This window comes from Rhamphochromis longiceps, linkage group LG8 (assembly GCF_057381845.1).
Source record: "Rhamphochromis longiceps isolate RC_006_pf linkage group LG8, R_longiceps_female_GT1.1, whole genome shotgun sequence".
In the NCBI taxonomy this organism is placed as follows: domain Eukaryota; kingdom Metazoa; phylum Chordata; class Actinopteri; order Cichliformes; family Cichlidae; genus Rhamphochromis; species Rhamphochromis longiceps.
The window spans coordinates 20,187,217-20,212,823 of NC_140564.1; the positions used below are offsets into that span (position 1 = coordinate 20,187,217).

General features: G+C 41.0%; 1 protein-coding gene across 1 annotated transcript; it reads right to left on the reverse strand.

The window, feature by feature from the left end:
* Positions 1-9,020: 9,020 nt before the first annotated feature.
* Positions 9,021-12,246, reverse strand: LOC146663582 (mucin-13-like). Its single transcript, XM_085416415.1, has 9 exons — positions 12,147-12,246; positions 11,927-11,985; positions 11,642-11,793; positions 10,530-10,658; positions 10,390-10,432; positions 10,260-10,297; positions 9,998-10,085; positions 9,536-9,815; positions 9,021-9,433 (listed from the first exon to the last, which is right to left on the reverse strand). The coding sequence occupies exons 1-9, from the start codon at positions 12,201-12,203 to the stop codon at positions 9,293-9,295; spliced, it is 987 nt and encodes a 328-aa protein (XP_085272541.1). The 5' UTR covers positions 12,204-12,246; the 3' UTR covers positions 9,021-9,292.
* Between the last annotated feature and the right edge of the window lie 13,361 nt (positions 12,247-25,607).

A 25,607-nucleotide genomic window follows, 5' to 3' on the forward strand; every position in this document is an offset into this window, starting at 1 on the left:
CACCTCGCAAATGGAGGGCGCCCTTACTCCCAGCAAATGGGCGGCAGAAAACCGACCGGTGCCTATGCCATCTCCAAAACGCTCGCTGATGTCGGGGCAGTATGAGTACCAGCAACTTTTTTTTTGGAGATGCCTGTGATGCCACCCCCACCACGATGTCGCCCTGGGCAACCGCCCATGTGGCCCTATCAATAACCGCTAGTGAGTAATAGTAGTTCCTCTCATGTTTTCAAGTGCCCTGTTCCTTTGAGTCTTTTTATGCTGATTGAATGTTGTTAGGAAGCCAATTGACTGCACGGGTGTGGTGTCAAAGCTAAATGGTTAATTACTCTATATGCTGTTCTCACTAAAGTTTGTTGCAGGCAACATAATTTCAGCTATACAGCTAGCTTAACATTCTTTATTCACAGCACCTCATCCTCCAAGAAACAGGCTACTTGTTGTGTTTGGCAGGATTTAATGATGAAAATAAAGTCTCTCTCTCTTTCTTTTTTGTAAAACTGTACAAAGTAAAGGAATACAAAATGTTCCATTACACTGAGAGAATAACATTGCTCTAGTAAAAGATATAACCACCACATAACCACTAGGGGTGCAACGATAAAATTCACGGTTCGGTTCGGTTCAATACTTTGGTGTCACGGTTCGATATTTTTTCGATACAAAAAAATGTTCATGCCTTTTTTAATTTTTCATTCATTAAAATTATAAATATATATTTTAACTCAAAAGTACAGTTTTTAAATTTAATGTTGCTGAAACAGCAAAATAATAATAAAAAAAAAATCTATCTGATCAAGAAATCACTCATCTTTGGAAAAGAGAGTTTATTACAGATTTATTTATTACGGTCAGTCAAAAATTTAAAAAGAGAAATGAATGAACTTTCCAGGTTGCCCGATCTCTTCACATATCTTCCTCCAAGCTCGGTCCTTTATATTCCTGTCTCGGTACAGAAAGCAGCTGGGGTCGTACAGCTCCGGGTTGTTTGCTACGCCGTTGATTAGCCTTCCCTCCATTGAAGAATGAAGGGCTTTGGCTGGATCTGCCCCTTTGACCTAAAGAGGGGACCTGAAAGAGGGGGTAGGGGCGGTAGTTACACTCGCAGTAGCACAGAAACAGAGTGGGAGGGAGAGAAAGAGAAAAAGAGCCGGGACAACAACGTCACATTAGAAAGGTATAGTGATCATCCACAACTATTTTCAGTTGATAAAGGATTCAGAATTTTATTTATGCAGGCCCATATGACAGAGAATATGCATGTTCTTTTTGTTTTCATATTGTAATTTATATTTAATTGTGTTGTGGTTTGCAGTGTTTTGTGTTGTTTCACTTTAAAATTGTTTAAAAGGAAAATGCTGAAAATTTAAATAGCTAAAAGTTGAAATGTGAATAAATGTTTTTTGAATTATATGATTTATTTATAAAATTTTATGTGGAGTGAATAAATAAAGTATATTTATGGTGCTCCAGGATGCTGGGCGCAGTGTTGAGCTTTTGTTACCTAGTGGCACACAAGCCAGGAAGTACCAACGACCGGATTTGGTGTGTGGTAGTAACAGGTAAATGAACTTTTTAAAAAAAAATTATTTGAATATATATGAGTGCTTGTGTATAAATACACAAACAATACACATATGCTTTCAATTGTGTAATTTAAGTGATGTAGGGAGCTCTGTTTTGGAAGTTCAGTTAACGCTAGAAATGTTTTTTGGTGTTTGTACGTGCTTTGTCTCAAGGGGGCATAAAATATATTTATATATAAACATTTATAAAGAAAACCACTTTTTTTTTTACATTAGTAATTCCTTTTGTGCATAACTTTATATTATCGTTAATAATATATATATATATACATATACACACATATATATATATATATATATATATACACATATATATATATATATATATATACACATATATACAGCAGCTGGATAGCGTAGTGGTTAAACTACACGCCTTTGGAACAGAGGATCGCAAGTTCGATTCCTGCCTGGGGCGTCTGTATCCAGTAAGGGTCCTAAGGCTAGACCCCCTATGCTAAGCAAGCCTACCGCAGACATGAGCGAGACAGATAAATATGAAGGCATGCCGGCTCGGACGTCGCCCGGATCAACAAGGTCCGCGTCAGGTGTTGAGGAACCAGGGCACCCTGACGAAAAGTGGGCTACTGGAACAAGAAGGCATCGGTGGGCAAGGGACGAAAACAGGGCGTTGTTGGAATGCTACTACGCAAGTAACCCCGGCGGAAGGGGCTACATGAATAGGATGAGGGACCTATGGATTCTTCGATACCCAACATCCACAATGACAGCGAAACAACTAGTAGCTCAGTGTTCCAACATTCGAAAGAAGGGACTGCTCTCACAGCTAGAGATTGACGAGGTACAACACAAATGCTACGGCAAGGAGGAGTCAGGACGCCAGGTCAGGGGGGAGATATCATCACCCCCACCCGGGATTGGGTACATAGCCCCAAGTGCGATAGGAGAAGGATCGTTGAGTGCGAGAGGAACTGACCTGAAAAATAGGATCATGGCCAAGCTTGAAACCTGGATCCCCCGTAGCCGGTTACCAAGATTACGTGAAGTACCCTCAGAAGGTCTGCTAGATGATGTTAATGCAGCACTACGGGCAATACCTACAACCACGATTACCGACACTAACAAGCTGATCTACAATACGGCAGCAGTGATCAGTGAGATGCTTGGCTACAAGTTGAACAGCCACAAGGGGCAGTACCCTCCATGGAGAAGGAGGCTAGAGGGCAAGATCAAAGTAGCACGGAGGGAGGTTAGCCAACTAACAGAGTTGCAGAAAGGTGCGACAAATAAGGTGCCTAAGAAATACAGCAAGCTGTCCATACCTGAGGCCTTGGAAACTGCCAAGCAAAGACTCACAGCCTTGGCCAGCCGCTTGAGGAGGTACACCAGAGAGATAGAAGGCAGGAGAATAAACCAGCTGTTCTCCACAGAACCAGCAAAGGTGTACTCTCAGTGGCAAGGGAACAATAAGAGAACAGCACCACCAAGGCTGGAGACGGAGCAATACTGGAAGAGCATATGGGAGAAGGATGCAACCCATAACGGCAATGCTCAGTGGCTAGTGGATCTGAGGGCAGACCACAGCGACCTCCCTGAACAGGGTCCAGTAACCATCACAGTGGCAGATATCCAAGAAAGGGTCTCCAGTATGAAGAGTTGGACAGCACCAGGGCCCGACATGGTTCACGCCTACTGGCTGAAGAAGCTGACTGCACTCCACGAGCGTCTGGCAGCACAAATGAACCAGCTGCTAGTTAACGAGAGACACCCGGAATGGCTAACCGAAGGTCGGACGGTCCTGATCCCCAAGGACCCCAAGAAGGGAGCGGTCCCCTCCAACTACCGACCAATAACCTGCCTCAGTACTACATGGAAGCTCCTGTCAGGCATCATATCGGCTAAGATGAACAGGCACATGGGTCAATACATGAGCGGGACACAGAAAGGAATTGGCAAGAATACCAGAGGTGCAAAACACCAGCTACTGGTAGACAGAACAATCAGCCGAGACTGCAAGACCAGACTGACCAACCTGTGCACTGCCTGGATTGATTACAAGAAGGCCTATGACTCAATGCCCCACAGCTGGATACTGGAATGCCTAGAATTGTACAAGATCAATGGGACCCTAAGAGCCTTCATCAGGAACTCAATGGGGATGTGGCGTACAACACTAGAGGCCAACTCCAAGCCCATAGCACAAGTTACCATCAAGTGCGGGATCTACCAAGGAGATGCTCTGTCCCCACTGCTGTTCTGCATAGGCCTGAACCCCCTCAGTGAGATCATTAACAAGACTGGCTACGGATACCGACTACGGAACGGAGCAGTTGTCAGCCACCTCCTGTACATGGATGACATCAAGCTGTATGCCAAGAGTGAACGAGACATCGATTCACTGATCCACACTACCAGGCTATACAGCAATGACATTGGAATGTCGTTCGGACTGGAGAAGTGTAGTCGGATGGTAACAAAGAGAGGGAAGGTAGTCAGAACTGAGGGGATTGAACTACCAGAAGGCAACATTGCAGACATAGAGGACAGTTACAAGTACCTGGGGATCCCGCAGGCAAATGGGAACCATGAAGAGGCCGCTAGAAAGGCTGCAACCACCAAGTACCTGCAGAGGGTCAGGCAAGTCCTGAGGAGTCAGCTGAATGGTAAGAACAAGATCCGGGCCATCAACACATACGCCCTGCCCGTGATCAGGTACCCTGCTGGGGTAATAGGCTGGCCAAAGGAGGAGATAGAAGCCACTGACATAAAGACAAGAAAGCTCCTGACCATGCATGGAGGGTTTCACCCCAAGTCCAGCACCCTGAGGCTGTACGCTAAGCGGAAGGAAGGGGGCCGGGGACTGGTGAGTGTCAGCACCACAGTCCAGGATGAGACAACGAACATCCAAGAATACATTGGGAAGATGGCCCCAACTGACCGAGTGCTCAGTGAATACCTCAGGCAGCAGAAACCCAAGAAAGAGGAGGGAGACGAGGAACCATCATGGAAGGACAGGCCCCTGCACGGTATGTACCACCGGCAGATAGAGGAGGTGGCTGATATCCAGAAATCCTACCAGTGGCTGGACAAAGCTGGACTGAAAGACAGCACAGAGGCACTAATCATGGCAGCACAAGAACAAGCTCTGAGTACAAGATCCATAGAGGCTGGGGTCTATCACACCAGGCAAGACCCCAGGTGCAGGCTGTGTAAAGATGCCCCAGAGACAATCCAGCACATAACAGCAGGGTGCAAGATGCTAGCAGGCAAGGCATACATGGAACGCCATAACCAAGTGGCCGGCATAGTGTACAGGAACATCTGTGCCGAGTATAACCTAGAAGTCCCGAGGTCAAAATGGGAGATGCCCCCAAGGGTGGTGGAGAACGACCGAGCTAAGATCCTGTGGGACTTCCAGATACAGACGGACAAAATGGTGGTGGCTAACCAACCGGACATAGTGGTGGTAGACAAACAGAAGAAGACGGCCGTAGTGATCGATGTAGCGGTTCCGAATGACAGCAATATCAGGAAGAAGGAACACGAGAAGCTGGAGAAATACCAAGGGCTCAGAGAAGAGCTCGAGAGGATGTGGAGGGTGAAGGTAACGGTGGTCCCCGTGGTAATCGGAGCACTAGGTGCGGTGACTCCCAAGCTAGGCGAGTGGCTCCAGCAGATCCCGGGAACAACATCGGAGATCTCTGTCCAGAAGAGCGCAGTCCTGGGAACAGCTAAGATACTGCGCAGGACCCTCAAGCTCCCAGGCCTCTGGTAGAGGACCCGAGCTTGAAGGATAAACCGCCCGCAGGGGCGTGCTGGGTGTTTTTTTTTTTTTTATACATATACATATATATATATATATACATATACATATATATATATATATATACATATACATATATATATATATATATATATATATATATATATACATATATATATATATATATATATATATATATATATATACATATATATATATATATATATATATATATATATATATATATATACACATAATAACACCCAGCACGCCCCTGCGGGCAGTTTATCCTTGGCCTGGGAGCTTGAGGGTCCTGCGCAGTATCTTAGCTGTTCCCAGGACTGCGCTCTTCTGGACAGAGATCTCCGATGTTATTCCCGGGATCTGCTGGAGCCACTCGGCTAGCTTGGGAGTCACCGCACCTAGTGCTCCGATTACCACGGGGACCACCGTTACCTTCACCCTCCACATCCTCTCGAGCTCTTCTCTGAACCCTTGGTATTTCTCCAGCTTCTCGTGTTCCTTCTTCCTGATATTGCTGTCATTCGGAACCGCTACATCGATCACTACGGCCGTCTTCTTCTGTTTGTCTACCACCACTATGTCCGGTTGGTTAGCCACCACCATTTTGTCCGTCTGTATCTGGAAGTCCCACAGGATCTTAGCTCGGTCATTCTCCACCACCCTTGGGGGCATCTCCCATTTTGACCTCGGGACTTCCAGATTATACTTGGCACAGATGTTCCTGTACACTATGCCGGCCACTTGGTTATGGCGTTCCATGTATGCCTTGCCTGCTAGCATCTTGCACCCTGCTGTTATGTGCTGGATTGTCTCTGGGGCATCTTTACACAGCCTGCACCTGGGGTCTTGCCTGGTGTGATAGACCCCAGCCTCTATGGATCTTGTGCTCAGAGCTTGTTCTTGTGCTGCCATGATTAGTGCCTCTGTGCTGTCTTTCAGTCCAGCTTTGTCCAGCCACTGGTAGGATTTCTGGATATCAGCTACCTCCTCTATCTGCCGGTGGTACATACCGTGCAGGGGCCTGTCCTTCCATGATGGTTCCTCGTCTCCCTCCTCTTTCTTGGGTTTCTGCTGCCTGAGGTATTCACTGAGCACTCGGTCAGTTGGGGCCATCTTCCCAATGTATTCTTGGATGTTCGTTGTCTCATCCTGGACTGTGGTGCTGACACTCACCAGTCCCCGGCCCCCTTCCTTCCGCTTAGCGTACAGCCTCAGGGTGCTGGACTTGGGGTGAAACCCTCCATGCATGGTAAGGAGCTTTCTTGTCTTTATGTCAGTGGCTTCTATCTCCTCCTTTGGCCAGCCTATTACCCCAGCAGGATACCTGATCACGGGCGTGATGATGGCCCGGATCTTGTTCTTACATATATATATATATATATACATACATACATACATACATATACATACATATACATATATATATATATATATATATATATATATATATATATAAATATACATATATATACATATATACATATATATTAGGGGTGCAACGATACACAAAATTCACGGTTCGGTTCGATACTTTGGTGTCACGGTTCGATATTTTTTCGATACAAAAAAACATTCATGCATTTTTAATTTGTCATTTATTAAAATTATAAATATATATTTTAACTCAAAAGTACAGTTTTTAAATTTAACCCTAACCCTTGTGCGTGTTTTTTATTTTGACAGCGAATGCGCACCTGCGGACCACTTATGTGCAGCCCTGGTTATTTAGCTCGTCATATTGCAGCCACAGAAATTCTTTTGTCCATGAAACCATAAAGCTGCACTTTCTTTTTGCCTTATAGTCTGATTTGTCATAACTTCTCCGTTTTGTGGTAAGCTTTTCTTTGGCTGTCACTTCTTCACCCTGACCTGTCTTATTTGGCTCAGCAGAACTGAAATGCTTTTACACACGCACTCACATAAGCTCAGCGATTCTCTGCGCGATCAACCTCTCACATGTTTAAGCTTGCTGCGGGAGATTTCACTTGTCATGTTTGCATAGTAAGCTAACGATTAATAAGACGATGTCAGAGGAATTGGTGCACAAATTATCATCACTCACAGATCAGTGCTGTCGCTCTCTATACACAGTTCGCACGATTGCAAAGTGAAAGCAAAAAAACAAGCGCAAATTCAAACGCGACTTCAATATGTCACATATTGACAGTGGCTCACCGATGCCAATGACATAATTACCCAGCTACATTTCCGAAAGAATGCAAAAGCATTGACATATATTTTTCCTACAATAGCCAGACGGGCAGGGAAGAGATAGATTTTGGTAGCCCGACTGAAAAAATCGCTAGCTCCGGGACGTCGGGCTAGCGATATTGCAAGCCCTGTATCTGATTGAGGAATCACTCATCTTTGGAAAAGAGAGTTTATTACAGAGAAATGTCTCTTTCCAAAATAAAAGCTATACTATCCGCTTCTTCTGGGCTATATTCTCAGCAGCATAAGGAGAATCATGTGCTAACAGCTGTCTAAATGACTCGGCTAAAGTTAGTAGCATGCTTGCTTTTTTTTGTCTGCTTCCACTTGTCTTTGCACTAGGATGATGTCGGCGTAAATGTGCAGTCATATTCGTTGTGTTCCCACTAGTGCTTTCAGGTTAATCTCGTTGAAATGACCTTAACGCCACAACACGGCAAATCTCCGTTAACGAGCTACCGCCGATCGCTCCGTGCATGGGGCTAGACGGCCAACACGTTAACAAGCTAACTGCGCTAACACACTAGTTCACACCAATGTAATTGAGCATTGCACGGCACATCCAACATACTGTTTTACTTTAGTCCATGACTCGCTTACCTTCAGGGTCATACGTCACATGAAAACCAAAATAATTCCAAACGCCAGATCTGAATGAGGTTCAATTTGCCTGTTGCAAGGAGAGCTTAACTTCTGTCTCGCTAGCTTGCCCTGCGCTCTTCCTTCTGACTATGCTGTCTGTGTTGAGCGCTCAGTGGATCTGCGCTCGACAGTGCAGCCTAGGCGGAGTAGTCGAACACAGATTCACTGAGCGCTCAACACAGACAGCATCGTCAGAAGGAAAATTGATAAAATAAATTACAAATGTTGTATTGTTCGATACATATGCTTACCGAACCGAAAGCACTGTATCGAACGGTTCAATATCGATACGAATATCGTTGCACCCCTAATATATATACACACACACACACACACACACACACACACGTGTGTGTGTGTGTGTGTGTGTGTGTGTGTATGAAATGTACATGTATGCATGTAATTTTAATAAATATTAAATATTTAAAGAAATATTTAATTTAATATTTAAATAAATTCCCCTTTCACACTGTGGACAGTCTATTCTTTAGGCTCAGAGCTTGAGGGCCCTTCGCAGTATCTTTGCTCTTCCTGGGATTGACCCTTACTGGATACCGATATCCTTGTTGTAATTGGAAGTGACCAGATTTGACAAAAAGGCTACATCTTTGACACACACGCACACACATGTGCAACAGGTTCTTATAATTTTATTAGAAGAAACTCGTGTCATTCACAAAAACTGAATTAAACATCAAATTTCAGTTCATTACAAAAAATTTTTACATGAAAAAAAGAAATTGTGAATTCATACATGAAGGAAGCATTAATCGTATAACACAACAATATTAAGCAGCTCCTCATTATCGCATTATATTTGGACATGAACGTCCAGGTTTCTCATTCAGTTTGAATAGACAACTCTTCAGTAATTCATACTTCAATGAACCAAAACAGATTAAAAAAAAAAAAAAGAGACTAATCCTCAAAATCATGCCACCAACTTGATATAAAGTAGTCACGATCAGACATGACTGGTTTATGACTGTTTGTACTGTAGTCAGATACATAAGATTCAATAAGGTTCATTACATACAGTAATTATAAAATACATTTAAAAACATAAACCTGTCATTGTATAGTGAGCCTTTCTGATTTTGTACTACTAGTAGCGTCTTCCATCATCGTGTGTGTAGTACGGGTTGCTCTGGCCTTGGTTCTGAGTATACGGGTTCATTGTAGGTTGATTCTGGGCATAAGAGTTGTTCTGAGATTGAGCCTGATCGTATGATTCATCATATAACCGCTATAGAGGAAAAAAAGAGAGAGTGAATTTAATGCCAAACACTAAGAAACCAAAAAGCCTGATGAGGGTATTTCTTCTCTATACACACAGAGACATACTCACCGAACCACTGTTCATATGTCCAAAGTTTTGTCGGCCATTGCTTGGTTTCATCTCCAGGTTGGTCCTGTTGTCCCAGCTGTTGGTGGTGGTGGCAGCTCGTGGGAACACAGGCGCCCCACCATTCTGAAAACCTGAATTGCCATTGCCTGACCTGTTAAATGAGACTCCCTGGCTATGGCCCAACTTGTTGCTAGCCATCGGTTGTGCGGCAGAACTCGGGTTAGTGTAGGGTTTTTCCATTTCTGCACTTTTGCTCTTCTTGAAGCTTATGTTTAATTTTCTGAAATCACAGCAGTAAAATAATATTTGAATTCACTATTGTGTCTGTCAGACATGAACAAATTCTCTTGATTTTAATTGCATTTGCATCTAAAATAAAGCCTAAATCAAAATGAGGAAAAACACTTTCTCACATTTATGGGGGCAAATGAAAGATGTTATTGTTATTGGTAAGAAACTTACTGGGTAGCTACTACTGGTAGAAGGATGATGGCTATGAGCAGCAGTCCTCCAAGCACAGAGCCCACAATTACCAGAATGAGCTGCCAGTCTAATAAAACACAATGAATAGGACATAAACTTTTATCGCATTTTCCAGCTTTTGAATAACCTTTCTACCTATTGTATCATGTGTTATATTTTATCTTGTGAGTTTTTTCTTTAAATAGCTGTCATTAAGTAACCATGCTTCTGCTTTCACTTTAAAAACATGCAGTATACTCACTTTCTGAGCAGTTAAAACCAGAATAACCAAACGAGCATCTGCAAGACAAGAAGAAGGTTGATTTTAAGATTTATATTTAAAAGCAACCTTACATCAACAGAGGACATACAGGAGGGGAAGGAGTACTTACGGCACGCACTCATTATCCTTCAATTCTTTCCCAAAGGGACAAGCTGTAAAAAAGAAAAATTGAGACACTTTGTCGTTTGCTTACATAAGACACACACAGACACACACACACCACTTACTTTGCTCAGGAAATTGTCTTACCAATGCACATTCTATTACTGTAGTCTGTTTGCATGTAGCCTTTGTTACAAATACAGCTGAAAGTTCCATCGCCTGATTTGCAGTTTGTGGAGTGTTCATCACAGGGAGTGTCATCACACAGGTTTGTAACTTTAAATGACGGAGAGAAAAAAAGCCTCAGTACTCAAGGACATGTTTCGCAACATGTACAACAGTAAAATAAATGAATCACTAATATGCCATGAAATGAACCCTGGAATGAAATTAACAGCATGACTTCATCTTCAAAATATCATGATCATCAGAACATCATAAATCACCGAATTATAAATAAAGATTACAATACATGCAATGGCAGCAGCTGCCCTGATTGTGACATCCATTATATTTTTATTACAACTAAATTATCTTTGACAGATGGTGGAAATAGTTTCATTTAGACAGAAGTGTAGATTTAGTACAAAGGATTCTGAAACACATCTTGTCAATTATATTCTTTCTGAAAACAAATCTATTCCTACTGTGAGTTTTATTCTAGATACATATCGACATAAAACAATGTGCTTGTCATGGCTGTGTTGTGTGGCAGGCAGGCAGGAAAAAGGACCCAAAATGCAGGACTCTCAAAACGGGACTGGAACTCAAAACGCAGCTTTATTGCTGGCAAAAGTTCCTCATAAAGTAATACTCAAAAAAGCAAAACAAAACCAAGACTCACAACAGAGGCGCTAGAGGACTGACCATGACAAACACACAGCATGTTGAGGGTACAACACGCGAGAGAGCAAAGGCCAACACAGGGCTTGTATACACAGGGGAGTAATCAGGGAATGGGAAACAGGAGGGGGACACAGCTGCGAGAAATTAGGCTAACGAGACAGGGGAGAAGTAAAACTGAGCACACTGACATCAGACATGAACATGTAAAACAGGAAACAAGAAATACTTTACTAAGACACGGACTTGACAGAAAATATAACCCGTAATACAAAATCAGACCAGCACAACTCAAGATTCAGAACATAAATATAATGAACATAATCTAGAAAAACACCAAAATATAAGAAACAGAAAAAGCTGGGTCAAAATGATTCAGAACCGTGACAGTGCTAGAGTACAGGTAACAAACTTACTGTTAAATGTGTTGTCAATCACGCTACAGTCCATACACGCTTTTAAAGTTTGTACAACTTGATCATCTGTGATTTCAGAACTGGCCTTGAAGATGATCTGTACTGATGCAATGACCTCTGAGCTTGCCCTTGACACACGAGTGGTTCTTGGACTGTAAAGACAGAAATCACATTTAGTGATGATTGCATCATTTATTTGTGCAGTATAATAACATGTTAATGTACATTGATGTGAAACAGGCTGAAAGATTTTATAGTAAAAGCTGTTGTCAGTCTGAGACTTACAGGAGTTTCAGCACTATAGATTTGGAGTAACCGTTCTTCTCGTTATAAACTTCATCCAGCTGTGTTTTCAAAAGAAAATATGTTTTGCTCAGTATGACTATTAAGATTGATTAAATAACTGATGAAATTGTTTTTAGTATAACTTGTAATGTCAAGTGCATTTTCAAAAAATGTCCATAAAGACACATTTATTGATAGAGAATACTACCTAATTACTTACCTCAGCAATGATTTCATTAGCAGTTTCTATAAATTCCTTTGATGTGGTGTTTGTCATTTCATCTTTAAATGGTTTTTTCACTTGAAGATTTCCAGGGAAGACTTTGGCTGAAAACAAGAAAATATCAGAAGAAAGTGAAAATCTAATAAAATGATATTTTATATCTCTCATTTTCTTGCTGAAAGGAGGGAGATTGATGCCAGTCTCATACAGTGTCTGTCTGTTAAATATCAAGCTACAACTAGCAGGTACTTAACTAAGATTAAGACAGGAGGCTAGCTGGGTTAGTCCCAGACATAAACCCCAGAAAAACAAAAAAAACAAAATCCAATTTGTCATTCTTACACTTTATTTTTGCATGGATAAAGTAAACCAAATCTAAAATGTTAACATTAAAATGTATTTCACAGATTGCATTAAGTTGGCTAAGCCAGGCTAACAGTCAACATTACTCACTTACTGTTTATGTCCGACTAAATCAGGGCTGCCCAATCCCAGTCCTCGAGAGCTACTATCCTGCAGCTTTTAGATGCATCCCTACTCCAACACAGCTGAATCAAATGAATGGCTTGTTATCAGGCCTTTGCCAAACACGATGGCATGCTGAAGAGGTAATCAAACCATTTGATTCAGCTGTGTTGGAGTAGGGATGCATCTAAAAGCTGCAGGATGGTAGCTCTCGAGGACTGGGATTGGGCACCCCTGGACTAAACTGATTAGGAGATAGCTAGTTCAAGAGGTACATATTGTTTTGAATGACCTGTCCTTCAGTGATCTACTAATCTTCCTCCAGCCCACGTAGCGTTATATACTGCTATATAATCTTCATTCATGTCACTGTTAAATAAAGTAAAATCTTCATAGCGGCACACAAACAAATACTTACAACGTTCACAACTGTTTGAAACATTGTTGTAGGAATCACCAGCGAGGCACAAGCATACATATGTGTTGTTATAACGGACCTCACAGGTGCTTCCAGTGCCACAGGGATTTGGGTTGCAGGGATCTTCAAAGTGAGAAACAAAACAAGTGCGAGCACACACACACACACACACACACACACACACACACACACACACACACACACACACACACACACACACACACACACACACACACACACAGAGAGAGAGAGACTTAGAAATAATATTATTAATAATGGATTGCATTTATATAGTGCTTTTACAGACCCTCAAAGCGCTTTACTATTCCTCTATTCATTCACACACTGGTGGAGGCAAGATACAGCAGAGTGACAGAAGTGAAGCTGCCATATCACACCATCAGCCCATCGTGCCATCACCAGTAGGCAGTAGGTGAAGTGTCTTGTCCAAGGATACAACGACCGAGACTGTCCGAGCCGGGGCAACCTTCCGATTACAAGACGAACTGCCAACTCTTGAGCCACGATCGAAACACTATATCAGCATTATAACCAGTGAACATTTAGATCCAGGGGGATCGAATTACCTTTAAATGGAGTTGTTGTTGTTGTAGTTGCAGGACCTGTTGTTGTTGGAGTTGCAGGGCCTGTTGTTGTAGTTGCAGGGCCTGTTGTTGTTGTAGTTGCAGGGCCTGTTGTTGTTGGAGTTGCAGGGCCTGTTGTTGTTGTAGTTGGAAGGCCTGTTGTTGTTGTTGTAGTTGGAAGGCCTGTTGTTGTTGTAGTTGGAGGGCCTGTTGTTGTTGTAGTTGGAAGGGCTGTTGTTGTTGTAGTTGGAAGGCCTGTTGTTGTTGTAGTTGGAAGGCCTGTTGTTGTTGTAGTTGGAGGGCCTGTTGTTGTTGTAGTTGGAAGGGCTGTTGTTGTTGTAGTTGGAAGGCCTGTTGTTGTTGTAGTTGGAAGGGCTGTTGTTGTTGTAGTTGGAGGGCCTGTTGTTGTTGTAGTTGGAGGGCCTGTTGTTGTTGTAGTTGGAAGGGCTGTTGTTGTTGTAGTTGGAAGACCTGTTGTTGTTGTAGTTACATCGTCTCCTGAACCTGAAATTTCAGGATCTTCTGCTCTTGTTGAAGAGGCTAATAGTTGTGTTAAAACGCAGTAGTTAGTATATGATTACCTTTGTTCACAACTTTGAAATTTGATACCCAGGAAGCAAGCCAGAGAAAAAAATTATATCAAAGTTATTAAAGCAGGATCATATAGTCTATGTTTAATGATGCAAGACATCAAACAAAGAGCTAAGTAGGGTCATTTCTCAGTCTCAGTAAGAGAGCACCAGCAGTGACACAGACTCTGCATGGAAAACATAAAGTTCACTCAACCATCATTTAGGATTCAGACATGTAAAGCATTAAACAGTTTGCAGGATCTGAAGTGAACAAAGAGACTTCCTTGATCGTGGCCTTGCCAGAAGGATGTGGTATAACAACAGGGTCATAAAATAATAAAATGGCAATTAATGTCAGACTGTTGACATGAACACACTGGTCAAATTTGCTTATATATGTGCTAAACCAGCCCAGATACACAATGGTTGCAAAGGAAGATGTGCAAGTTAGACCATTATTAAAAACATATGAGTACTGGACAAGTGTATAGAATTTGTATGGAAGCAAAACAAAAGGGGAAAGGAACTAGTAACTGTTAATCATGAAAATGATATTCTCATATTCAAGCTAATTTGAGATATTTTGATTGGAGGACATTTATCCAGGCAGTCTTACGTCATGGCTAGCTCTCCATTTTGCTGTTACAGCTGTAATCTTGGATCAGGAATGACTGCAAAGTCTTAAATAACATAATCCATTTATCTACTATCTACATAAAGCCTATTAAAGCTCCACCTGTGTGCATAACAGTTTAGACTGAATTAAACTGAAAGCTTAATTAAATAAATTAAAAAAACAACTATATTAAAATGAATATTTCACCTCTAAAGTTTATCTGATGTTTTAATTTGTTAACATGTGCTCTACCCTGTCACTCTATCATACACTATCAAACTGACAAAAATAAGGATTTTAAAGTTGTTGCAATAAAATCAGGCTACTTACCAAAAATGGCTACAACAAGCCAAATGACAGACAGGAGGATGAATTTTTGAGCCATTGGATGAATCAAAAACAACTTTACCACAGGGTGGAAAAAAGTTAGTGAAGGCCAGAAGTGGCCGAGTCTGTAGTTCTTTTAATCTTTGAGCTTGAAACTGCCAATTGTTCTCCACTGGCGGTTTTAATCAGCAGCCACTCCTCCTTTAGTGTGCTAAGTGCAGGTCACACCCAGAGACGATGACCAGGAAGCCCACTTTTCAAGCCTTTTATCTACTAATCAATTTTCCATGACTTTACCAGCTGGGTTATCTAATGGATATTTTAAAGGCTGGTCCAGACCAACATGGTGCTGATCACAAACATATGTGCTCTATGAAGTGCAGAGAAAAATGATTCTTTTAGAATTAAAATTACTGTGGACCATTTGGATTTATTGGCAGTTAAAACCAAAGAAAGTGAAGAGAAGGAAGAAATTCACAAAACATTGCCCCAAACCTTTTATTTTCAGAATTTTTATTTGTATTTTTCTATGCGTATGCCTTATTTACAGCATATATCATAATTAAACCCATACAGAATGAAGATAAATCACAGTTATGGTTAAATTAGGTGCTACAATACTAAAGATTAATGAAATTCAAATATATATATTTTTTGTTTGTACTTATAACCGGGGGGATCTCTTTTCAAGTAAAGTTTGATCCTAGCATACCAAATTATGGAAGCTTCTTTCCAACACTGACCACCAACCCCTGACCTATGAATACCAAAACTTGAGATTAATTTTGTTTTTATTAAGTTGTGAGCCTAGCACAAGAAAACATGTGAGCTTGTTTCTACCACTGAAAAAAAGAAAAACAAATTACCAGGCAGAGTTTAATCAAGGTTTTGAGTTACTATTTCAAAATTTTGACTTCTGGATGGCATCTTATTGGATCATCAAAAACATTATTAAAATTACCCTTTGCTATTCCTCATTGTATGTTAGTTAAAACCAAAGAAAGTGAAGCAGAGAAAGAAGAGTTCCTGAAAAAAGCTGCCCCAAAATTCAGCCTGGTTATATCTTTGTAGAAAATGTTCTATTTTTCTATGGTTATACCTTATTTGGAGCAGATTTCATAGTTAAAGTTAAACTAAGGGCTATATAACTAAAGAGTAAAGCTTATTTATAAGATTATTTGTTTCTTAAATTCTGGAAGGATCACTTATCCTTAATGGATGGTTTTATTTTGGTGTTATTTTTCGTAAAAACATTTAACTTAGGTGGATCATTGTTATGGTTGTATTACATTATGCAGGAAAAGACTGAAGAGATTTAAAAAGGAAAGGAAACTATAGTTTCCTTTCCTTTTTATGTGTATGTGTACTTCCTCCCTATAGGGAAGAAGTACACATGACATCTTATCAAAGATCAAATGCCAACTTGAGCCTGTGTCCTTTGTACCCGCTAATAGAGTTTGATTTACAGTGGAACAGCTACCCATGGAGGTTATTATCATTGTGCAATATAAAACATGTCACAGTTGCTCTGAGCGACGCCCCACATGCTGCTATTTTTCTTGCTGAACTTATCTCCATATAGCTGATGCTTTCAAATATGTGCAAAGAAACCAAAAGACAAAAATAATGCTTCAATATTTATGTGGCACTGCAATGTTCAGTGTCAGGATTCGGCTGTGTGGCAAGCAGGAAGTGGACCCAAATGCAAGCTCACAGAGGCAGGAATGAACTCAAAACACAGCTTTATTGCTGGAGGGAAACGGCGAAACAAACTGATAAGAAGCTACACTGTGAAGCAATACACTAGCATACAGAGAAACACACGGCCATGAATGAGGGAGAAGGCGACACTGAACAGAGGGAGACGCAGACATAAATAGACAGAGGTTTAACGAGGGAGGTGGGAGCACACGGGGAACACAGCTGACACAGATAATCGTAACGAGACAGGGCAGGAGCAACACAACATGACACATACTGACGGGAGACTGTCAAAGTAAAACAGGAAGTACACAGAGGCGCAGACAGGAGGAGAGAGGGAGCACGGGGAGAGCACAGACATAACGGGCTGGGGAAAACATGGAATAAAACACGAGGGGAAACGGGGGCTCACAGATACACAGAGGGGCACACAGGGGGTAAAAGTCACAAGGGGAAGTCAAATAAGGAACAAAATACAAAAATACATGAAACTAAGAATGCTGGGCCAACATGGCCCAGGATCATGACAGTTCACCTCATTTTCTAGTAAATCTCAATTTCAGGCTTTATCTGTTATTTATAGGGGCAATAACGAACTTGAGGAACAAAGATAAGATCCCTGCCCAGTCATTTTATAAATTTATGACACTTTGGTCAGTGTTTTATTTATCCCTCTTTAAGCGTCTTCACAATCCCCAATAAAACATAGGTACATTTACACAACACTACAAAAGAAACTATGCCCATGAAATCCAATGCGATTACTAAAAAACATTTGAAATGGTTGCTTGATTAGATGGTTCACCCCACTTATAAGGTGTGTGGGAAACTAGGCGGGTTGTAAAACAGTGAAGGCTAAAGTGACCTTTGATTTTTAGATGTCATGTGATGTGAGATAACACAGTTGGGGCTAAACAACAAAGATTACAAGAGGTTAAAAAGACTTGAACAGAAGATTCTGAAGTTTTAAAATTTATTAAGAGCCATCATTATTATAGCGTTACATCACATCACTTTCACCATGGGTACCAATGTAAAACAAAAATAGTTTTAACCAAAGTCAGTACTACTACTACTAATTATTATAGTAACATATCAACCAACTATTCACTTCTTGAATTGAATTAAAAGTCCTAAACAGGGGTGGATTGAGAGAAACTTTCTTAGGGTGGCATGGAAATCAGACAGGGTGGCAAAATCTCGCATATGGAAGCTTGTCTCCACCACTGAAATACATAAATAAATAAATAAATTTACACTCCCATGTTTTGACCTATGGATGCAAAAGCCTGAGATGCAGTGCAGAAAAATGCTCTTCTTGGTCTTCAAAGCAACCAATAATTTGTTTTTGTTTTAAAGACTTCTTACTTTTAATTTTTTCCTTTATACTCTGACTTCTTGATGTCCTTGTCCATTCCTTTATGAACACACTGTGCCCATCTACTGATGGCTGCTTCCAGCAGGATGATGCACCATCTCATGAAGCTCAAATCACCTCAAATTTGTTTCTTGAACATGACTCAAATGGACTCCACCAGATCTCAGTTCAATAGAGCATCTTTGCTAAATCCCCCTCCCCTCCAGCACACACAAACAACAATAACTCAAAGATACAGCCTTGATGTCTGCAATTTTGCTCAAAAGCTTTATTGCACAAATGTGGATTACATTGCGGGAGAAACATAAAATGATCAATGTTCTTCCAGAATAAACTAGAGCTTAAAAACCTCATGACAAATGCTGCACAATTGAAAGCTCTGTATGAAAAACTTTTCCGTCAGATGTATTCTTCAAATTAAGTTTATTCCACGTATAAGATTCAAGCCTCGCTCACATGTTGCAAAAAAGGCAAAATAACAGATATTGACATAATATAGTTGTCTTTACCCCAGTAAAGACCCAGATTAGTTAGCGTACTTGTTATGGTTTATTTTTTATTCACAACAACGGAGTTTTACAGTCCATATTGGATCGGCTGGAGCCACTGTCGAGTCCCCATGGTGACCATTGTTGCCACTGTTCCCTTCACCTCCTCACATCTTCTCATGCTCCTATCTCAGCCCTTGGTACTTCTCCAGCTTCTTGTGTTTCTTCTTCCTGACGTTGATATCACTCAGTATGGCCACATCTATTACTACAGCCGTCTTCTTCTGCTTGTCCACCATGACTAAGTCCTGTTGATTAGCCATCACCAATTTGTTCGTCTGTATTTGAAAGTCCCACAGCAACTAAGCTTGATCATTCACAACCACCCTATTAGGCATATTCCACTGATTCTGAATTGTCTCTGGGGCATTTCTGCACAGTCTGCATATCGGGTCTCGCCTGGTGTAGTAGACAAGTGCTTCTACCAATCCTGTGCTTAGAAATAGTTCCTGTTCTGTCAGGATAAGTGCCTTTGTACTGTCTTTCGCTCCAGCTTTGTCAAGCCACTGGTAGGATTTCTTGATATCAGCTACTTCTTCTATCTGTCGGTGGTATATGCCGGGCAGGAGCCTGTCTTCCATGACGGTTCCTATTTTTGCTCCCCCTTTTTCTTGGGTCTGCTGCCTGAGGCATTCAGTAAGCACATCATAAATTCTTTTTTTTAAATGATGTGACTAAGGCAATTCTACCACACTTGTTCAGATTGGCAGGGAAGCCAGCTTTAGTAAGAGTCCTGATGGTTCCATTTATACATGTTGGAAGCAACTGTGCTCCCTGGGACCTTCAATGCTACAATTTTTTTCTGTACCGTTCCCCAAATCTGTGCCCCAACACAATTCTGTCTCAGATGTTTGCAGACATTTCCTTGGACCTAATGGCTTGGTTTGTGCTTTGATCTGCACTGTCAATTACGTGACCTTATATGTATCTTTACAAATCATGTCCAGTCAACTGAATTTACCAGCTGTAAAGAGATCAGGTTCTGAATCATTGCAAGATAAATGATGTGTTTCTTAGTTTCCAGTCTCTGAAATTTCATGAGGAACTCGTGTGGATTTCTCATTGGTACATGGGCTGTGCATAGAGTTACTGTTTTTCTGTTGTTGTACGTTGCTGTTTTAAATTATATTATAAATTATATTACAGTGTTCTTTCACTATACTGTTAATCTGGAACACCTCAGACTTTCAGAGCAGCCACAGAAATACTCTAGTTCTGTTTCTACAGTGGTTGGATGTATTAGTGATGGGCAGGATGAGGAGTCCAGATCACTAGTGAATGATTTTGTGGAGTGGTCTGGGAGGAATTATCTTCTTCTGAGTGTGAATAAGATCGTCTTCAGAAGGAAGAGAGTGGCGACATGACCCATGTACATGCTGGATGAAGATGTTGATGTGGTAGAGGAATACAAGTGTCTGGGCTTCTATATCAACAACAGGCTGAACTCGAATACCAAGACAGGGAACAGGCTCAATTTCCACAGAAAGCAGAGATTATTTAGTACAGGGAGTGCAGAATTATTAGGCAAATGAGTATTTTGTCCACATCATCCTCTTCATGCATGTTGTCTTACTCCAAGCTGTATAGGCTCAAAAGCCTACTACCAATTAAGCATATTAGGTGATGTGCATCTCTGTAATGAGAAGGGGTGTGGTCTAATGACATCAACACCCTATATGCATAATTATTAGGCAACGTCCTTTCCTTTGGCAAAATGGGTCAAAAGAAGGACTTGACAGGCTCAGAAAAGTCAAAAATAGTGAGATATCTTGCAGAGGGATGCAGCAGTCTCAAAATTGCAAAGCTTGTGAAGCGTGATCATTGAACAATCAAGCGTTTCATTCAAAATAGTCAACAGGGTCGCAAGAAGCGTGTGGAAAAACCAAGGCGCAAAATAACTGCCCATGAACTGAGAAAAGTCAAGTGTGCAGCTGCCAAGATGCCACTTGCCACCAGTTTGGCCATATTTCAGAGCTGCAACATCACTGGAGTGCCCAAAAGCACAAGGTGTGCAATACTCAGAGACATGGCCAAGGTAAGAAAGGCTGAAAGATGACCACCACTGAACAAGACACACAAGCTGAAAGGTCAAGACTGGGCCAAGAAATATCTGAAGACTGGTTTTTCTAAGGTTTTATGGACTGATGAAATGAGAGTGAGTCTTGATGGGCCAGATGGATGGGCCCGTGGCTGGATTGGTAAAGGGCAGAGAGCTCCAGTCCGACTCAAATGCCAGCAAGGTGGAGGTGGAGTACTGGTTTGGGCTGGTATCATCAAAGATGAGCTTGTGGGGCCTTTTCGGGTTGAGGATGGAGTCAAGCTCAACTCCCAGTCCTACTGCCAGTTTCTGGAAGACACCTTCTTCAAGCAGTGGTACAGGAAGAAGTCTCCATCCTTCAAGAAAAACATGATTTTCATGCAGGACAATGCTCCATCACACACGTCCAAGTACTCCACAGCGTGGCTGGCAAGAAAGGGTATAAAAGAAGAAAAACTAATGACATGGCCACCTTGTTCACCTGATCTGAACCCCATTGAGAACCTGTGGTCCATCATCAAATGTGAGATTTACAAGGAGGGAAAACAGTACACCTCTCTGAACAGTGTCTGGGAGGCTGTGGTTGCTGCTGCACGCAATGTTGATGGTGAACAGATCAAAACACTGACAGAATCCATGGATGGCAGGCTTTTGAGTGTCCTTGCAAAGAAAGGTGGCTATATTGGTCGTTGATTTGTTTTTGTTTTGTTTTTGAATGTCAGAAATGTATATTTGTGAATGTGGAGATGTTATATTGGTTTCACTGGTAAGAATAAATAATTGAAATGGGTATATATTTGTTTTTTGTTGAGTTGCCTAATAATTATGCACAGTAATAGTCACCTGCACACACAGATATCCCCCTAAAATAGCTAAAACTAAAAACAAACTAAAAACTACTTCCAAAAACATTCAGCTTTGATATTAATGAGTTTTTTGGGTTCATTGAGAACATGGTTGTTGTTCAATAATAAAATTATTCCTCAAAAATACAACTTGCCTAATAATTCTGCACTCCCTGTAGTGTTGAAGCTCACTGCTTGAGGATTACAGAAAACTTGACATTAACCAAACAACTGCAAATAATCTTTTAAATCTTACTTTATTGACCCTTTTATTTTGTTTAAGAATTTCAGGATGCATGGTTATCCGTTACAGAACCCATAGGCCAGCAACTGGATTTCTGGAGGAGTGTCGACCAAATGTCAAAAAAAGGCTTTGTTCTATCAGGAAGAAGAATTCAGCACCAAAGGAACCCCAAGAAAATGTTCATCTTGCCTGGTACTAGAAGATAGATTTGTTTCTGCTTTTTGCAGCAATCTAAGGTCTGTTGATGGCTGCTTCAAAGCATTTTTTTGTTTTTGATGCAAGTTATCCAAAGTTATGCGCCCAGGTTTGGGAATTCCTTCACACTGTCATCTATTCCAGGAATAGATGAATCCCAGGACATGAATCAAATATGATCAAATTATTGATGGCTCATTTAGCTATGATGGAAGTGTGAAATGTTGCTCATAAATGTGCATGAAATAATCTGAGATTCCCTCTTGACACTTTTCCAAAGTGTTGATGTATGTGAATGGTTTGTGCTCTGATCTGCATTGTCAATTCTGTGACATTATACATGTGCCTTTCCAAATCATGTCCAATCAACTAAATTTACCAGCTGTAGAAACATCAGGTTCTGAATTATTGCAACAAAAATGATGTGTTTCTTAGTTTCCAGTCTCTGAAGCTTCATGAGGAAATCATGTGGTTTTCTCATTGGTACATGTGCCGTGCATCGTCAGGGTTCTAGGTCCTTCTGACCCAGCATTTTGTGTTTCCTTGTGATATTTCTGTATTTTGGGTTATGTCTTGGTTCTTTAGTAGTCTTTAGTTATATTCTCTCTTTCTGTCTCCTTGATTATTTGAGTATTTTTCCCTTGTGTCTTTGCCCTCTGTGTCTCCCTCAGTGTGTCTGTGTTTTTATTGTGGTGTGAGTTCTTGTGCCGTGTTTCCCTTTGTGTTTTAAGTCTGTTCTGCTTTCCGAAAAGACCAAGGAAAACCGAGTAAACGATAAAAACTATAACAAAATAACGCTGAAAAACTGATAAAAACCCTGAAAACTATACATTTCACACCTGAGCCTCAACTCTCGCAACCCGGTACCAAACGACTCACGGACCAGTACCGGTCCGAGGCCCGGGGGTTGGGGACCGCTGTGGTAGAGGAATACAAGAAGCAGAGATTCCTTAGTATGTGCAGCAAAAATTATGGAGATTTTCTATCAGTCAGGTAAGGTTAGTGGTGTGTACTTTGCTGTGGTCTGCTAGGAGCTGGTGACACCAACACAGTGATTGGCTGCAAACTGCACACTTTTGAAACTATGGTTGAGAGAATTAACATGGATAATTCTAACCACCCCAGAGTTTACAGGATGTTGGATAAACAAGTTTTTCTTCTTCTTCTTCTTATCATCTACAGACAACATGCCTGGAAAAGAAAGCTGACATCCTGTGGCTACACAAAGCATGACACTTCTTTACTTCCTGAGTAGCACGGATGCTTCAAAAATGTTTGTTAGTAAAACTCTGGTGCCCTCCAGTGGTTAAAAAAACAAACACAAACTACAAATAGAATTCTCACAGATTGATGATGAAATCTGCGGGAGGATTGTGTGCTATTATGCTTTATCTGTGTGTAAATTAAATAAATATGGATTAAAATGATTCAACTCTTCCTAAAGCATCCATGCTATAAGAGGAGTCAGATGTGCCTTCTCAGCTGAATCACTGAAAAAAAACAAACCTTTCTTTCAAAACTAGGTTAGTGTATTTAGCTACTATATAATGTATAAAATAAACTAAACACTAATATACTTATATTTATTATATGAGTGATAATAAAACGATACCACACAAAACTGGGAAAATATATATTTACTTTGCCTATAAATTACTGACTTTAATCAGTTATTGAAGTCAAAGATAAAATACACTCTGTATATACAAAAACAGGGCATCATCCAATCTGCAACTTATACATAGAGTAGCAAGATCAATTTAAATGATCCGTGTGAATGATTTATAGGGACTTGTTTATTTATATTTACATAAAAAAAAAAAAAAAAAAAATATATATATATATATATATATATATATATATATATATATATATATATATATATATATATATATATATATATATATAAAAACACACCCAGCACGCCCCTGCGGGCGGTTTATCCTTCAAGCTCGGGTCCTCTACCAGAGGCCTGGGAGCTTGAGGGTCCTGCGTAGTATCTTAGCTGTTCCCAGGACTGCGCTCTTCTGGACAGAGATCTCCGATGTTGTTCCTGGGATCTGCTGGAGCCACTCACCTAGCTTGGGAGTCACCGCACCTAGTGCTCCGATTACCACGGGGACCACCGTTACCTTCACCCTCCACATCCTCTCGAGCTCTTCTCTGAGCCCTTGGTATTTCTCCAGCTTCTCGTGTTCCTTCTTCCTGATATTGCTGTCATTTGGAACCGCTACATCAATCACTACGGCCGTCTTCTTCTGTTTGTCTACCACCACTATGTCCGGTTGGTTAGCCACCAGCTGGATAGCAGCTGGATAGTGTAGTGGTTAGACTACACGCCTTTGGAACAGAGGATTGCAAGTTCGATTCCTGCCTGGGGCGTCTGTATCCAGTAAGGGTCCTAAGGCTAGACCCCCTATGCTAAGCAAGCCTACCGCAGACATGAGCGAGACAGATAAATATGAAGGCATGCTGGCTCGGATGTCGCCCGGATCAACAAGGTCCGCGTCAGGTGTTGAGGAACCAGGGCACCCTGACGAAAAGTGGGCTACTGGAACAAGAAGGCATTGGTGGGCAAGAGATGAAAACAGGGCGTTGTTGGAATGCTACTATGCAAGTAACCCTGGCGGAAGGGGCTACATGAATAGGATGAGGGACCTATGGATGGATGGATGGATATATATATATATATTAAATTCCCCTCTCACCCCTGTGGACAGTCTATTCTTCAAACTCAGAGCTTGAGGGTCCTGTGCAGTACCTTTGGTGTTCCTAGGAATGTGCTTTTCTGGACAGAGACCTCAACACCTGACACCGACCTTGTTAATCCAGACGATGTCTGAGTTGGTATGCCTTCAGTTATCCATCTCTCACTCATATCCAAGGTAACCTGGGTTATCATGGGGTGTTTAGTGGAGGGACCCTTACTCAGTACATACAGTCTGGATGGCAATTGAACTGACCGGGTTTGACATCAAGTGTACATCTTTGAGTTTCCTTTTTTGAGACACACACATATATGTGTGCAACCTCACCGCTTGATGCTAATATATACTACACACAGGTTCTTATAATTTTATTAGAATAAACTCGTCTCATTCACAAAAACTGAATTAAACATCAAATTTCAGTTCATCACAAACATGTAACGTATTTACATGCAACAAATTTGTGAATTCACAGACGAATGAAGCATTTATCAGACAAAGGAACAATCATAAGCAGCACCTCATTATCGCAATATATTTGGGCATGAGTGTTCAGGGTTTTCTTTCAATTTAAATAGACAACTCTTTAATAACTCATAATTCATTAAATCAAAACGGATAAAAAATGAGACCAATCCTCGAAATCATGTCTCCAACTTGATATAACGTAGTCACAATCAGACAAGATTGGTTTATGACAGTTTGTACTGTTGTCAGTCACATAAGATGTATGTAATGAACATACAGGAAATATAAAACAAATTTAAAAACATAAACCTTCAAAAATGTCATTGTATAGTGAGCCTTTCTGATTTTGTA

What these genes read in the sequence shown, in the direction of transcription:
- LOC146663582 (XM_085416415.1), bottom strand. Translation starts at nt 12,203, where the DNA reads ATGACAAACACCACATCAAAGGAATTTATAGAAACTGCTAATGAAATC. An exon ending in CTAATGAAATCATTGCTGAG is followed by an intron (nt 11,986 to 12,146) that starts GTAAGTAATTAG and finishes TTGAAAACACAG; the next exon opens with CTGGATGAAGTTTATAACGA. An exon ending in TCTATAGTGCTGAAACTCCT is followed by an intron (nt 11,794 to 11,926) that starts GTAAGTCTCAGA and finishes CTGTCTTTACAG; the next exon opens with TCCAAGAACCACTCGTGTGT.